General features: G+C 47.7%; 1 protein-coding gene across 5 annotated transcripts in view; it reads left to right on the plus strand.

The window, feature by feature from the left end:
• The window catches only part of by (focal adhesion protein tensin), a 279,600-nt gene that overhangs the window by 127,234 nt on the left and 135,357 nt on the right, over positions 1 to 17,009 (plus strand). For all 5 annotated transcript variants that reach the window (XM_075893521.1, XM_075893528.1, XM_075893539.1 and 2 more), the window contains 2 exons: positions 10,514 to 10,637; positions 14,660 to 14,697. In XM_075893521.1, coding sequence (XP_075749636.1) covers positions 10,514 to 10,637; positions 14,660 to 14,697 — 162 coding nt within the window. The remainder of the gene's footprint in view (positions 1 to 10,513; positions 10,638 to 14,659; positions 14,698 to 17,009) is intronic.

Consider the following 17,009-nt stretch of genomic DNA (forward strand, 5'->3'; position numbering starts at 1 on the left):
CGGAGCAGCTCTCTTTGGAAATCGTTAACCTTCGCACTGACTGTGAGGGATGCTTCACATGGTGCGCTCGTACCAGCCGCTCTACCATAGACTATGCTCTGGTGACTGCAAAACTGGCCGCTCGCATAGCACAAGTGCATATTGATGAAGAGGGCCAGTTCAGCCTTGGAAGTGACCATAATCGCATACGGCTGTTGTTCTCTAAGGGCGGCTTTCGAACAGGCTGCATGTCACCTCCACCCAGGCGTGGCATGTACTTGCCGAGCAAGTCCGTGGAGAGGGTCGCCAAGGATTTTGAAAGTAGTCCTCAACGGCGGGAATCCCGCTCGTACAGTGAGTTCATGCGCGCATTGGACGCTGTAATGCGTACCCAGATGGTCCAGGAGAGGCCGGGACACAGGCCACAGCACCCATGGTGGGACAAAGAAGTGGAGGTGGCGTGGAAGGAGCGCCGCCAAGCAAATCGGGAACATCGAAGATTTGTCAAAGGCCTTGACACTGAGGTATGTGCAGAGAAGTGGGCTGTGTATCTGGACCGTAAACACAAGGTACAGACCCTGATTCAGTGCAAGATAGCAGACTACAACCTTAGGCTGATCCAGTCCATCAGACAGGAAGGAAGATCTGCAGCACACAAATTTTGGACATACATTAGGTCCTTGGACAGAGCCGCCCCCCCGCCACCTCCTCTCATAGATGCGGCAACGGGGCAACCAGTCGGAGAGCCCTGTGAATACATTGCACAGCACTTCTCCCGGATTTTCGGGACCTCAGACCTGAATACAGACACCACCCTTAGTAAAGAGGAGGCAATCAGTCCTAATACCGAACGCCCCCCAAGCCAAACAGAACCACCCTGGGCCCTCTCAAGGTTCACAGTTGAACGGGCGTTGAAGCGGATTAGGGCTGGAACGGCCACTGGTCTGGACGGCATGCCAGCGCGCGTACTAAAGTGCTTGGGAGAAGACTCGAGGGAACAGCTCGCAGAGATCCTCACGGCCATCATCGAAGGCGAGCCCATCCCTAAAGAATGGCATGAAGGGAAGGTGATTCTTATCCCCAAAAGGGGCGGAGATGCGAGGAACATAGAGGACTACAGACCAATAACGGTCACCAGTGTTATGTATCGCTTGTTCGCGGGGGTCATCAAGACATGGATGAGTGGCTGGGCGGAAACCAAGGGACTACTGACCGAGCTTCAGAATGGCTTCAGGCCAGGCAGACGTCTGGATGACAATCTGTTCGTCGTCACACAGTGTGCAGAAATAGCTCGCAGGGAAGGGAGAACGCTGTTGTGCTGCTTCCTCGATGTTGAAAAAGCGTACGATAGCGTGCCGCACGGTCCTCTCTTTGCATGCCTGTCTGACCTTGGGCTGCCCCGGCTGCTAATCTCCACTATACAACGGTTGTACAGTGACAATGTAGTGAGTGTGCAGTTGGGTGCCATAACTACTGGCCCAATTCATGTAAATAAGGGTCTGAGGCAGGGATGCCCACTGTCACCATTGCTGTACATTATATACGCATCCAGAATAGAGCGGGCCTTGTTGAACTCCAACCTCGGATTCAGCATGCGTTTCAGCACAACTAGTGCTGAAGAGAACTTCCACCTGCCTGGTTTGGCATTTGCAGATGATCTGGTGGTTATGGCAGAGAGTAACCAGGAGTTGCAATCCCTCCTCGACATCTGCCAGACGGAAATCGCGAGTCTTGGACTTCGATTCAACACTAAGAAATCGGCGGTTGTCCGTCTAACTGGAGGGAGTACTGATGCAGCAGCGTTGACTTTAGGAGGAGAACTGCTGGCCACACGCAACGAATACAAATACCTGGGTGTCACCCTGTGTGTGGATGCAGCAAAATATAGTCTACACGAGACTGTGATTCGACAGACTGCGTTGCAGGCTCAACGAATCCTTCGTCGCCGATGCCTATGGGGTTGCAACCGATTTCAGATGATCCGGGACCTGTGGAAGATGGTTCACGTGCCGGGCCTGACGTTCGGAAACGCGGTAGTGTGCATATCGCCAACGACACGGGAGTGGTTGGAGCGTCAGCAGAGAGAGGTCGGCCGTGCAGCGCTCGGTTGCCATTATCGAGTGGCCAACGAGGCGATTCAGGGGGACGTCGGATGGTCCAGCTTTGAAGCTCGGGAAGCCGCCAGCAAGATTGCCTATCGGGGTCGTCTCACGCTCATGCGACGCACTCGATGGGCGCGCCGCGTGTTCGAGTACCTTTCGGCAACATGCATGAGGACTGACTGGACACGACGACTCTACCAGCTGGAGAAGAAGTATGGCTTCTTTGCAGAAGCCAGTCCTATTGAAACAGCAGCCAAGTGGACGGTCGAGGTCCGCATGCGAGTCAGAGAAGCAGAAGAAACCCGATGGCGAGAAGCTATGGAGGCGAAGTCCACTCTCGAGTGCTACAGGAAACACCAGGACAGCATCTGTGGGTCGCGCCTCTATGACAATAGCATTGGCAGCAGCCTCCTGTTCGAGGCGAGAGCTGGGGCTCTTCGCACTCTGGAGTACCGCAGAAAGTTTGATGCCACTGTGGTCAGCAACCTGTGCAGAGTTTGCGGCGTAGCGAGTGAGACACAGGAGCATCTCGTCCTTCACTGCAGGAGTCTCCCAACTTCTCAGGTGGAGGGTGCAACCCTCCCACAGGCGCTCGGGTTTCAAATGCTTGATGAAGATGGAAGCAGCGACAATGGGGGGGGACGGTACGCGGTCGCAGCCACGAAAAGGCGGCTTACTGAGTGGTGGGCAACTATACGGCGGACTTAGGACCTAGACCTCTGTGTGTGCGCGTCTCTTGCCTGTGTCGTTCAAGAGTGTGGATCCTTTTCTTTGTCCTTTCTTTTTTTCTCGGTGCTTTTTGTTTTTCTTTCCCACTTTTCTTTTTGAGGCCAGGACACTGAGTGTGTTCCCCCGTTGCAAAGGGGCCGGCCGCCATCACATCATCATCATCAACTAGAGTTAATGTACATGCTCAAAGGTAGCATATACAGTATCTCTAAGGTTAACCTGGCGAAAATTCAACTTTTGAACCACTCGCGCCATTCCCCATAGTAACGTCCGGTGGTTTTTTTTTTTCCATCAGTCAAACAGAAACGAACAAGCAGCATTTTATTACGTCTCCTAATGCACGGAAGGTTCATTATTTAGTGCAGCTAGTTCGATTACTATAGTGATGAATGGGGGCTGCATAACACTTACGTCATCGGGATTATTTGGGAATGTCCTATTGGTGGTGCGTATTTTTCTAAGAGCATTTACTTGAATTTCTCGTTAAGTATATAGTGCACCGCTGTTCATTATATATATATATATATATATATATATATATATATATATATATATATATATATATATATATATATATATATATATATATATATATATATATATATATATATATATATACAGAAACGCGCGCGCGTGTGTGTGAACGAAAAACTGACATCATATCAAGAGAGCGTGACCCAGAATGCTGTTTTGGTACTCTGGCAGCTTTGAATGGCGAAGTCTTCCTATCCGTGTACGGTTGTTTTGTTGAGTGTTGAGCCCTATGCACAAAGGTTTCTAGTGACGGTGACGATCCAGCGTTTGACAAGGAATGTGCTTGCAGTGCAGGGGAAGCTACGGTGATTTAGACACACCGTAGAAGTTACGGCATATTTCGCTTTGTATATCTTTATCGCTTTCGTTTATAGATTATAATGTTTTGTGTCCTGGGGTTGTAGTTTTTCTGTATAGTTATACGTGCAACACAGTAGCAGCTTCCGAGTTGATTTAGTCATTGTGGGGCTCTTGAGGCACACTGAACTTTCAGCACAAGAGCGAGTTCTCGTTCTTGTCATATAATAACGCGACTGACGTAGCCATGAGTCGAAGCTTTGACCTCGCACTCACTGTAGCGTGTACGCGTTAGTTATGGAGCTGCTCCCATATACGGGTATAATCTCCTCAGCCCTCGATTATACCTGCAGCCTACAGAGAGACTCCCGGGATGAGAACTCAATCGCTTTAGTGTCATTTGAGGCAATTAATCAGCGGGGTCTACCGTTCCCGATAATAGACGCATTAGCGAACGCCCTAAATACTGATATTAGAGGTGTATCCAAAGGCACGGACAAGCGGTGGGCTTGCCACCGCCTTCCTTTCGCGCGCTGCGTTTGATGTTGCACACAAGGCGGCTGTTTCCGTCGCGAAGCCCCGAGGCTGCAGCGAAAGCCTGCCTGCCGCACCGATTTCGAAGGAAGGTGCTTGGGGCTGTTGCCGGCGCGTTCTGCCAGACATGGAACCCGCATCGGTGTGCAGCGCGTTCTCCTGAATGGACGGCCGTCTCCCTGTTGCGCAACTCGGAAGCGTGACCGCCATTTATGAGCCCGATGGTCCCCGCGTATACGTGAGCGCAGTCCTTTTACGGAGACCTGCGGCGAGGCGACGTGGCCGTAAGGTGCACCGCAGCCCACCCGCGGCTTTCTTGGCGCAGGAGCGATGCGCCCGCGCTCTAATGAATTTCGACGTCTTTTACCCGGTCGCCTTTTCCCTCGCTCTTATTTTTTACCTTGGCACGAGGGTGGTCGGGTCTCTGAGCATTAGCTCGCTTTGAGCTCGGCCTCTGAGCAAGGAGGACATGCGGGCAGTATTATTGCAAGCAACTTTTAGGTGCGTGGATCCAGAATGTTTATTTGAACGCAATGGTTGTTAACAAAAAATAGGCATTCACATTTTAGAAGCAGCGCCATGCATGCGTCCCGAGATTTAAATATAGCTTTCGCTTTATTAAACTCCACGGCGCTGGTTTGCCACCCGGCAACTGCGGCGGTGCCTTGATGGAAGCGAAAGTTGTGTATTTAGATTTAAGCGGTAGAGAAATAATTCTAGGTGGTCAAAATTATTTCGCTAGTTCTTCATTACGGCGTACTTCATAATTTAACGATGGCTTTAGGTGCGTAAATAACCAGAAATATATTTTTTAATTCAATGACGTTAGCAATTTGTCTGCGCACTCAACAGGAGTGCAGCCACTACAAAAGTCCTATATAGGGTTGAGCCGACGTGGTTAAGAGCGGTTCGGAAGTGACGAGAGTCCATCGAGAAACCTGTGGCGGCTGAAGGCTTTATTTATTTATTTATTTATTTATTTATTTATTTATTTATTTATTTATTTATTTATTTATTTATTTATTTATTTATTTATTTGTCTGCGGTGGCTGTAAAGAACTGTGTTTATCGTGCATGTCTTCGCCATTAGTTCGGGGTACCATTGAAATATTCACTTGACAGTGAACCCAAGCCCCGCCGCGGTGGTCTATTGGCTAAGATACTCGGCTGCTGAACCGCAGGTCGTGGGATCGAATCCCGGCTGCGGCGGCTGCATTTCCGATGGAGGCGGAAATGTTGTAGGCCCGTGTAGTCAGATTAGGGTGCACGTTAAAGAACCCCAGGTGGCCGAGATTTCCGGAGTCCTCCACTACGGCGTCTCTCATAATCATATGGTGGTTTCGGGACGTTAAACTCCTCATATCAAGCAATAAATTGACAGTGAACCCAGGTTTATTCTCGCCGTCATTGTCTTTATATACTCAGTGATAACTCATTGTCGACAATAAATCGCAGGTGAGTCGAAAGAATAAATCAGTCGGGAGCTGTAAACTCGCACGTGCAGACTGAAGCACTATAGATCCCGTCAATGACTGCCCCGAGCACTCACGATCCTAATCTGAACGAACGCCCCATTCATTGTAAGTGCCAATTCTGTAAACGCGCGCAATCGCTCCTGACGAGGCTCGCTGAACAAAGTCGGCGAATGAGCCTGGCGTTTATAACCAGGTGCCTACATTAAAGCCTGGCCATGCCGCGGTTCGCCTCAGTGACACTATATACCCTATAATGCGTCGAATTCCACGGTGACTACACAAACCGGAGCCGCACGTAGAAGGTCTTCCGGCGCTTGCGTCGCTAGGAGAGACCACCCACCGGGAATGGTGCGATGGGAAAGCGCGGCAACGAATTTTTTGTTATATACTTTCCACTTTCTTTTTCCCCTCTCATCTGATTCGCTGGATCATTACGACTCGGTGCTTAATTATTTTAATCGTCACGCGCTCGGCATTGCGTCGCGGTGCGGCCTGCCTCACCGGACGGAGGCCCGCTGGGGCGTCCGCCAAGCCGGCACAAATCCCGCACCGATTGTTCTCGCTAGGCTCGATTTACCACTGGCCGATTAAAGGCCGCCCCCCCCCCTCATGCGTCCTGCCGTCGCATGCATTTACCTTGATTGCTCCACGCTCTCTTAATTCGCGGCGGTGCGTTTCGCGCCTCGCGTCACGCTTTTGTGTTCTTTCTGTCGAACGCATGCCGCCGTTCACGGCAAGCCGTTGCTGCTTAACCTTGTACGCAACACCGGACGAAGATTGTGCAATTAGCCCTATTGTGCATTATGCAAATGACCTGCGATCTATCGGATAAAAGTGAACGGCACGCTTAATGGGGCCGACAAGAAATATTCCGCGACAGCACCGCAATGCAGTCCTTCAAGAGCAACATGCTTCGGTAGGCTGTATAGATACACGGAGATGCGAAATACCTGCACCCACCCCTTCGTGAACCACGCCTTATTTGTTCTACTTTCGTTTTTGGTAATGGTGGCTTGTGCAGTGGTATCGCTCAGTGGCTGGCTACACTGTAGTATATCGCCACGAGGGGTGTTGCTCGTGCAAGCAACACTTATTAAGCGGAGCCGTTCCTCTTATTCGTTCTTGCCCTCTTCGCTGCAGGTCTTCGTATGGTTGCGTCCAAGTAACGTTGGTTGCGTCTCTATAGGAAGCCTTTTCATTTAGGTTTGCTTATTTATTATTATTCTCATACAGGTTGTTCCTTCACTTTGTTCTTGCGAGTAGGCTTGACGTATGTTGCTCATTGTATGATGAATGCAATGAAGTTTCCGATGCAGTACCGCTACAGGTGCTTTTGCCCGGAAAGGATAAAGCTCATCGACGACATGAAAATAAATGTCGGTTTCTCTTTGAGAGCACTGACAGATTCTGTTTCCAGAAGCTTCGGGGATAGTTTGAAAAGGAGTGTCTGTTATTCGATATGTATGAGATACCGGCTTAAGTGGCAGTTGGTAAGGCATTACGTGGGAAAACACGATTAGAAGGAGTATCAGGGAAGGTATAAGTTTTCTTGCCCAACCACGCCTGTATCGCATCTTCGTCACTGGGAAATACGACGTAACAAGGGAGAGATAAAAAGTAGTCGTCGGCAGAAGTGAGCAACGGCTGCTCAGACACCGCCATCCACATTGGCGGTGAAGTCGTATAGTGTGTCCAGATCTGCAATGCCAAAGGTGATAGCCGGGCACCCACCGAATTTTTAATGGGGCCTAACTACCCCGGTCCGGTGCTTGGTGGTGTGGGCACTCGTATATAGTTGTTCCACGTTAGGGAATACGCTTTATCTGTGACGCATAAGGTAGCACGGCGCATCGTGGTTGGTGGAGTTCAGTAACAGAAGACGATTGAAAGCAGATCACTTTCTCGAGTGTGTCAACACCTGTCGGGGCAAGTTTGTCCCTATTAGAAAAGCCGCTGTGTGCCCGGCGGCGCTGGAAATCGAACTCGGGTGGCTTCTCCTTTCCTATCACTTCCTACACCCCATCCCCCTCCTCCACCTACGACGCTGCACCGTGCTCGCAGAACGAAACACTTCCCACACTTAGAAGTGTGGCAGCTTGGGCTAGTTGGTATGACATGACGATAGTCATAGCGCGAGAACATAACGACGACACAGACAAGAAGGACACGAAGGACACGAGTGCTATGGAGGCTGCGATGAGGGTTATGAGGACTGAATGATGAAGAGGAACACACGAAAAAGAGCCCCTATAGCTAGAAATGTAACTTAGCAGTGTGGCAGCTTGGGCTAGTTGGTATGACATGGCGATAGTTATAATGCGAGAACAGAACGACGACACAGACAAGAAAGACACGAAGGACACGAGCGCTCGTGTCCTTCGTGTCCTTCTTGTCTCTGTGTCGTCGTTCTGTTCTCGCGCTATAACTATCGTCACTTCTCACACCTCGAAGAACTATATAGCTGCCCATGCAGCACAAAATTACCCTTTCAAGCTCGTAAAAGCGCATACGTGATGCGCGAGCATAGAGAAACCAGCGCGTTTGACGTCGTTTCTAAGTTCCTACTTGCGAACGTGTTTTTAAACCGTCATTTGGTGTGTAGAACCAGTTAGTCCCCTTGAACAAGCCGAAAGTGTGTGCTGAGGAGGTGGTTAATCGATGATCTTGCGCACGAAGTTTTTCGTTCCGGTCGACCGTTACAGGACTAGCTGCTTTAAGGAGGTCCTTGAAGCCGATTGGTTTCATCCTGCGCGACCTCGGCGCGTAGTGAACGCGTGCTTGGCTGCCCACATGCGTTGGAGTGCGCGTGCGCGGGTTATGCAGCGCCCCCCTCGGTGAACTGATTAGCATGCGCGCTGGGCCAAACGTCTTGCGTGCCCTGGCTGGCCAGCGCCGCCGCCGCCGCCGACGACGATGAGGGAGCGATCGACGCTTCCTCTCTGTCCGTGCGAGGGCCAAGTCGTCCCAGGGACGGTCATTTTTCAGAACACTCCCTGCACAACCCGCTTCCTTTGTTGGTTTTTATTTCTTTCCACGTGTTGACTTTGTCTTACTCCCAGTTTTTTTTTTCCATAGCCCTATTTGTCACTTTTCTGTGTATGGTCTACAGAAGTGGCGCGTGCCATTTTCAGTGCCATAGGCTATGCCGTTTTTTTTTTCTCCGCGTTGAATAATACTTGTTGTTGGGCGAGTTTATCGCAGTTGCCGTAAGCCAACAGGATGAGAAAGTGGACGAGACGATACATGTGTCTTCTATCTTTTCCTCAGGCGTCTTAGTTTTCTTCTTTACTTCATTACGTCGATATGAATTTTTTTTCTCTTCCAAGCAAACTGATGAGGCTCGGGCTGTTTTATAGCAGTGGTGCCCGTTTCCATTTAAAGGAACTGCATAGGCTGTCCTCACACAGAACGCAGCTCTTCTTTAGAGTGATGGAATACTTTTCCACGAGCTCCATTCGTTAGACTCACAATAGTCGACAAGAACGTGGTACGTTTCGTTTGAATGGTTTATCTGTGCGAATGATTTCAACGCATACGGGTTTGACATTTTTAAGAAAAAGTTTTGCGACTCAGTTGCGCGTGCCGCGACTGTGTGGTCTTTATATTTGTGCCTTTTTCCCTACGTTTGATTCCCTCCTTTTCACCATTCCCCACTGCAGAACACCGAACCGAATATTTTAACTGATTAATGCCTGTGACCATTTGTAGTTTTGTTTTTCTCCCTCGCCAGCTCGGCAAGCCTGCGTAATCCGATGTTGTAGTGACACTATAAGATATATATATATATATATATATATATATATATATATATATATATATATATATATATATATATATATATATATATATATATATATATATATATATATATATATATATATATATATATATAATACTGAAAACGTCTGTAATAACAGTGCTTGCGATGGCTCTGTTCCTTCCTACTTATTTTTTTCTTAACACTTGCTGTTTTTCCTGCTTCCAGTGAACCAATGAAAAAAAAAAACTGAGGCGCAAAAACACGGAGGTGTTCGTGCTGTCTACGTATTTATCAAAAGATAGGTACGTAGATAGCACGAACGTTAAAATGCCGTACTAGTCTATAAAGCTTGTTTTTGTCGTATTTCTGCTTCCTGCAGACTTTGGTTTACGGTAAGGCAGCGAAACCGGCATACTTTTTTGCGCGCTTCTTTCTGAGAGCTGTGCCGGAGTTCCGGCTGCGGTGTTCCTTTTCGTTTTCCTTTTTTTTTTTGACAAGGAAGACAAGAGAGGAAGAGAAGTGCTTCATTGCTCATTACGGGTTCGTTTTTTGGCGCTGTTGCATAGTTTTAATGGCACAAAAGAGCGGCATTCAGTATACAGTTGGGGTCAATTTTGGATAGGCTAGGTTTGAAAGTTGGTAAGGCTGACAGCACATTGATCAGGCCGGAATGTATAATTGCACCGTCTTACTGGAAGACAAGCGAGAGCTATATCGGAATGATGAAAAATAAATAAATAAATAAATAAATAATCTCTGAATCTTATATGCATTTGCCCAAGATGATGCCAAGGTGACAGCTGTCTTCTGAAATCATCGCCATAGTCATCTTCCTCCTTTTCTTCTCCTCAGTCTATCGATTTCGTCCCCCCTACCTTCTCCCTCTGAAGTTATCTTAACGTCACGTGCTTATGCGATGCCGCCGGGATCGGTCCATCATGTCCCAAGCGAAGATGTCACGTGATTACGTCGTCATGTGTAATTATGTTGCACAGCACACACCTGCAAAATGCGTCGCATAAAACCGATTCCTACGAAGTCTGCGAAGCCTGCGTAATTTCTTTGTCTGGTGTCTGAATTGCGGGTTGCTGTCTTCCGTGCAGGTGCGCGGCGTGGACGTCGGCGGCGTGGAGGCTCGGCACGCCTTCCGCAACAAGCAGTTCCGCAAGACACAACGCTGCGACCTCTGCCAACAACCGCTCAGGGACCAGGGGGCATCCTGCAGAGGCGAGTCTCTCTGTTCCTCTCTCTCTCCCACTCACTCACTCCCACGCTCGTATACTCGCTCGCTCACCCACGCACAAATAATCGTCATTATCATTTAAATACCGTTTATCCTTGTGCATACATGGACGTGTACACCGCAGAACACTCAGTTCACTGAACAAATAAACAGGCGAACTTCTTGGTTTTAGATAATTGTGTAATTCTTCATCAAAGTGCATGCAGTGTCGGAAAGCGTCCTTGAGGCTCTGGGAGCAGCTACAGTGGTGAAAGAATCGACGTCATTTCTTAACGTCTCCGTAGGTGTGCGAACATTGGTATGGAGAGTAGAGCAACGCTTGATCTCAGCTATCCGGTTCTATGTCTTGGTCCTTCGGCGCTGCATCAACGATGCGTGAACATTCCTGCATTTCTTGGAGGGATCCGTGGGAATCTCGGAGGAATCCACTGAACTCGTGTTTCGTGGATTTGTTTTGCGCACGGCGAATCGCCGAGCGAAAAAATAAAGCTAGCCGAGCTTACTCAGATTTCTTCGAAGTGACATTGTAACCTATTTCGATTTGTTGGGAGGGTTCTTTTCACACTGATTACTCTTTGCTTTGTGTTTCCGAGACAGCGTGTTTCGCGTCATGGAGCCGTTGACCTACAAAAGTGGCGTCATGGTTGGACGCTTCCGGCGCCTTTGTTGTCTGTAGGTTGACTTGGTACGTAAGTGATTACACATCCCGAGTTGCCGAGTCTCATTGGCAGTCGTGTACGAAGACCCACGTGCGTACACTGCGTTTGTGAGCACAGTCTGCGCGGATAGAAAATAGGCTCAAGGTGGCGGGCACTTCTGGCTGCCGCGAGGCGCTCGTCTATTCTGGGTGTCCGCGTGGCGCTTCAAGTGTGGTGGCAGGGTGGTCTCTTGAAGAGGTCGAGCAGCTGGGCCCGCTCCTCGTCGCGTACACGCAGCGCTTCAGCCACGGCGTCGCACTCGACTTCGCCGCCGCCCGGTTGCTAGCTTCTCTCGTTCGGCCTTCGTACTCTACGCTCTCCCTGCTCGTGGGGCGAAAATCGTTTCTTCGAGCGACTCTCGTTCTCGCTTTCAGTCGCCGCAATGTTGCGGTTTCGTTCGCCGAGCTAAGTCTGCGTCCGAGTGAACTAGTCGCTCCTGGGTATGCAATTTGAGTGGCACAGTGTGTCAGAATGCGTGGGACAAAGCTGGCAGGCCGCGTAGAGCGAGGGTGTAGCGAAGAGATCAGGGGAAAGGGGCATGATGAGAACTTTTTCAACGGAAACGTGCAGGGATAATAATCTTAATAATTATTGGAGTTGAAGGAGGAGGACAAGAATAACAAGAAAAAAGGCAGAGAAGTTAACCAGGCACATGCCTGGTTTGCTACCCTACTCTTCGGGAATGGGAAGGGGGAGTAGGAAGATTAAAGAGAGAGAGAAAATAAGAGAGAAAAAAAAAAGGATTCTCAGTCAATCGGCTGATGCGTACGCAGCGGTGGCACTACACTAAAGTCGAATGTGTTCACATAGGTTTGTATATAGTCCTCAAAAAGCGCCAGACGGCTTTGACGGCCTTTTGAGCCGACTAAATACGAAGATGATGCTCCAGTAGCATCTGCATAGAGAGTGGCCAATCGTCCGATTGTCGCAATTTTCGGAGCCTTCTACTACAGCGCCCCTTAAAATATAATATAGTTTCTTGGGGACGTTCAACTCCAATAGACGACGCCTGCGGCATTGAAGGAGACGTCGACCATCTGCTGTTGGAGTTGAACGTCCCTAAGAAACTTTATGATTAAAAGGGACGCTGCAGCGTAGTGGAAGGCTCCGAAAATTTCGACCACCTGGTGTTCCTCGGCGTGCACCAAAATCTAATTACACGGACTTCTGGCACTTCGTCAGTGGTCTGTGTACGTGACCTTTGGCTTGATTACGTGACCTTCGGCTAAGTAGTGGAGCATCATATATACTACTAAACCACCGTGGCGGGTGTTAACGGGGAGAGAGATCCGCCAGCCAATCTTCGAATGCTGAACAGGACTTGGATAAAAAGATGTCAAGATTATTATGCTCGTAGTGGCTTAGAAAGTGTTATTCTCACAAGACTAGCGCAATAAAGATTTGACTAAACGCAGGTTGATTCTGTCCGATGTTCGTTGCGTAAATATTCGCCACCCATTTGCGTATCTTCGCTGGTGCGACGAACACATCCTCTTTCATGTTTACGGAGTCCTTCGTTTCCGCTTCTTTGTTTTGGACGTTATGTATTGTCTATGTTCTCAGGGCCTCTTGGCGATGAAACTGTAATTCTAAAAAAGTAATAATAAAACAACTTGTTTTCTAGTGTAGTGGTATGTGGTAAGCGCTCTTTAGAGCTTCCTGGCTGGAGATGGTTAGAGGAGCATCCTTGAACCCGTTCCAATTCTCGAAGTGCCTGCTGGGAGGCGTCCCATACTAAACCACTCGAACTCAGCCGTTGCCAAACTAACCGCCGGACTGAGGCAAGAAGGAGGAGCCTTGTTTTCACGGTCACTTGTCTTATTCATTTGTTTTCATTCTTTGCATGCTCTCGGTCTCCCAGTGGGATTGGCGCATGCTCTCTGGTACTCGTTCTGGTTCATCATTTTTTCGTGTTTTTTTTTCATTGGTGGAGATCATTTTGCCTTGCGTAAGGACTGTAATTGCAATTGTTTTTCCTAATACCTTTAATTAGTGTATCGTTACTGTCATTCTTTGCTTATATGGATTTTTCCTAATACCTTTAATTAGTGTATCGTTACTGTCATTCTTTGCTTATATGGAGATGTATTTCGTCTTGGTTTCGTTTGGTGTCTCTCTAAATATAAATTTTAGCGCCGTGGGCGTGGTCGGGAACTGGAAATTGAAGATCCTCATAAATCGATGTTATGCCGCTGTGTATGAGCCTTACATTGTACCCATTTCTTATTTGAAATTATAGCATTGCATGAGGTTGCTCGCGGCGTGATATCAAAGGAGACACGATTGAACGTATTTCCGTTAGCTTTTTATGCACACCACTGGATCTGCAGCCTCTCTTTACAGAGGTTTCAACATGTGCGTTGGATCTGCATATATTTCTATTTGCATGCTGTTGTCCACAATCAATGAGGGGCAGTTACCTGTAAGTCGGCTTTCGTGCAAAACGTTTTAAACCGATAACTCTCTTTCAGAAAAATCTTTTCTCGCTACAAGTGTCTCCCCATTTTATGCAGTGTCTCCCTACAATGACACCATGCATAGTAGTCACGGTGAGACCACAATGGCACCATCCGGTCACCGTTAGTTAAGCTGAGGGGTAAGCATGACAAGTATGATAAAGTTGCAACTAGGACTAGTTGGTTAAGTACATCAAAACGTAATTTAACCCTAGCAGACACGTATACCAGAAAGACGCAACCTGACGAGCGATCGTCCAATTGCGTCTTTTTCGCATGTATCTGCTAGCTTTATGTTACATTTTGATCCAGCAGTATTTTTTTGAAAAGCATTTGCGGCATTCCCGCCTTTTCAGTTGAATGGGGTTAGGAGCGAATAAGCACAAAGCGAGAATATCGGTCTATGAACGAGCTTGCGGCTGGAAAGTGAGATTGCAGGAAAGGCTACTTGCAGATTTCTCGCACATCACCAATATCTCGTTGTTTCCTGATTACCCCCCCCCCCCTCACACACACTCACACACACAATCCGTGCATGCGCGACTTCACTGTTCTTTGGTGCCAATGCGCGTCCACTTTGTACCGTCCCCACAAGAAGAAGGAGTTTATGGAATACGCCATACTTCACGGTCTTGACGTTGCGGAAGACAAAGACGACTGCTTGCGCATATAATAGTCTCTTGTGGCACGCACCCTCCTCGAGAAATGAAAAACGACGCCCGCAAAAGCGACGCGGGAAGGAACGCGGTCGCCGTGCTGCGTGCTTTCTGTCTTTTCTTAGCGCTACAGCTTCAAGACGTTGACCCTCGGCTTTCCTGACTGCCTTTTTTGTTTTCTCTTCTCTCTCCGCAGCCTGCAAATACTGCTGCCACCTCCATTGCGAGCCCAAGGTGAGAATGGATGCCCACCTCCCGACCTTACCTCACCGCTGCTTGCGTCTGTTTCATTTTTTTCCTCCCTTCCAAACTCTACCTTTGTAGTTCTCGCGTTTTCGAAGACGCATTCCCAGACCTGTAGCCGAAAACACAGCGCTTGCGCGATTCATGCCTTGTACCCATCGAGTGTGCAGTTCTGTATTTTTTCCCTTCGGTATGCGCGTAGTTGTACGTCTTTCTTAGTGGCTGTCACTTTCACTCTCTTCTTACGTGCTCGCAAACGGTGACGTGACGGGGGCTTATAGAGCCGTTGCCACAACATTCCTTGGATACAACCTCGCTTCCTCTTCGCGGAAGTAACGTATATATTTTGCTTATATCTATTATTTTCTACGATGCACCTGGAATTCATAGAAGTCTCGTGGAAATCTGCTGAATTGCGTGAAAAACCATGTCTTAAACGACTAATGACTATTTCCATTTCCAGCTTACTGTAATGAGTTACTGCACAGTGAGGACGTCAGCGTTATTATTATTATTATTATTATTATTATTATTATTATTATTATTATTATTATTATTATTATTATTATTATTAGTGATCGTGATTATGTGGCATTTCAGCCATCAGTTGCAGGCTACTTGTGCTATATTTTTTCCTGCTTCAGATGTCTTCTTGGAGAAACAAAATGCAACATTTATAGATGTCTCATGACATTTGCGATCACAAGGAAACTTCATGATTACGACGTAGTAAACGAATGATCCTAGAAAAAGGAGGATTTGTCATTACCACTGGATCTATAAGGTGGCACGTACATCGCTGCAGCAACAATTCCTGCTGTGACGTCGGGTATATATACGCTCTTAAACAGGATGGAAGTTATCCATCGCCATATGTCGACTTCGGAGACGCATTCACGACTTCGCCATTACGCCGGCCAAGACGTGCAATACGTTCGTTGCTGCGCAAACAACCGTGACGCGAAGCGTTAAGGTACGTCGTTCATGTGCTCGTTAGGGTGTCTCCTTCATTCGCGGCTATTTTGGCCGCGTCCGTCGAATGGAGGTCGTTGTCTCTACGTTAACGACGAAGTTCTGGCTTGCTCGACACAGTGCGTGACAAATTTCGATGTTGACAGTGACATCCGCTGTACTTCTCAGCTCATGCTGTTTTTTTCTGTTTTTTTTTTGAAATAGTTCCTCGTACCAGACATACGCTTCTCTTAACTCTTTACGATGTCTTTTTAAATAAATAAAGGAAACACGTGGTTTGGTTCAGAGCGACAAAGCGACACTTCTCAGCTCATGCTGTTTTTTTTTCTGTTTTTTTTAAATAGTTCCTCGTACCAGACATACGCTTCTCTTAACTCTTTACGATGTCTTTTTAAATAAATAAAGGAAACACGTGGTTTGGTTCAAAGCGACAGTGCGGAGGGCACTTTTTTTCCAACCTGTCTGGTGCCACCATGGTGTGCGCTGTGTTCGGCATTTGACGGAGCGGCTATAATTGGAGCCGTGACGCCTAAGCGCCCCCGCAGCATCAAATGTGTGGCGACCGGCCGTATATGACCGAACCCGGAAACGGGAACCGAACGTCTTCGGAGCTGGCATAAAAGTTACTGGAACAGCTGGATCTCGTTATAACTTTAGCGCTTTGGAAAACACGGGTCTAAAACAAGTGTCGACGGTAGATGAAAACAGGGAATTCAAGAAAAGGATGCGTTCTGTGAAGAAGTAACCTGCCTCTATGTATATCCCCAGCATGCTGTATATGTACGCGATTTTATTTTCGATTGATCGGCGTCACCATCTTGGACTGAAAAGCGAATGTTTTTCGTGTCTTGTACGACATAGCATGAAATGATCAAAGCTGATGGCGTACCCATACGTTCAGTTGTACATATCCTACAAGCACTATAGTAGATGTCGTATATTGTAGCAGGAAACTATTTTGCTTTGTAAATGCCTGTGTTTCAGAGGATGGCCAGGGGGCTTTGTTGAAAAAGCTCCCACATATCTGCCCTAAATACACGTGTTTAGCAATATCCTCGTAACTGGTGATGATAAGGATGTTTTAAAGTCTATAGAAAATAAAATACCGAAATATTTTGTGTTTTCTTAGTGCAGATTCACCTCTTACTCGGTGTTTACATTTTTCTTATGAGTATTTTAGATCTACAGTAGTATATTATCGATAACTGCGACCGCTTTCACTGTGGCGTCAGCTGTGACATGATCGACTGTTTAAACATAATCTTTTTCGTCACAAGGAAGATTTGTCATCAACTTACTCGGTACGCTATCGATGCGCCACAAATATTAGA

Source organism: Rhipicephalus microplus, chromosome 1 (assembly GCF_043290135.1).
Source record: "Rhipicephalus microplus isolate Deutch F79 chromosome 1, USDA_Rmic, whole genome shotgun sequence".
In the NCBI taxonomy this organism is placed as follows: domain Eukaryota; kingdom Metazoa; phylum Arthropoda; class Arachnida; order Ixodida; family Ixodidae; genus Rhipicephalus; species Rhipicephalus microplus.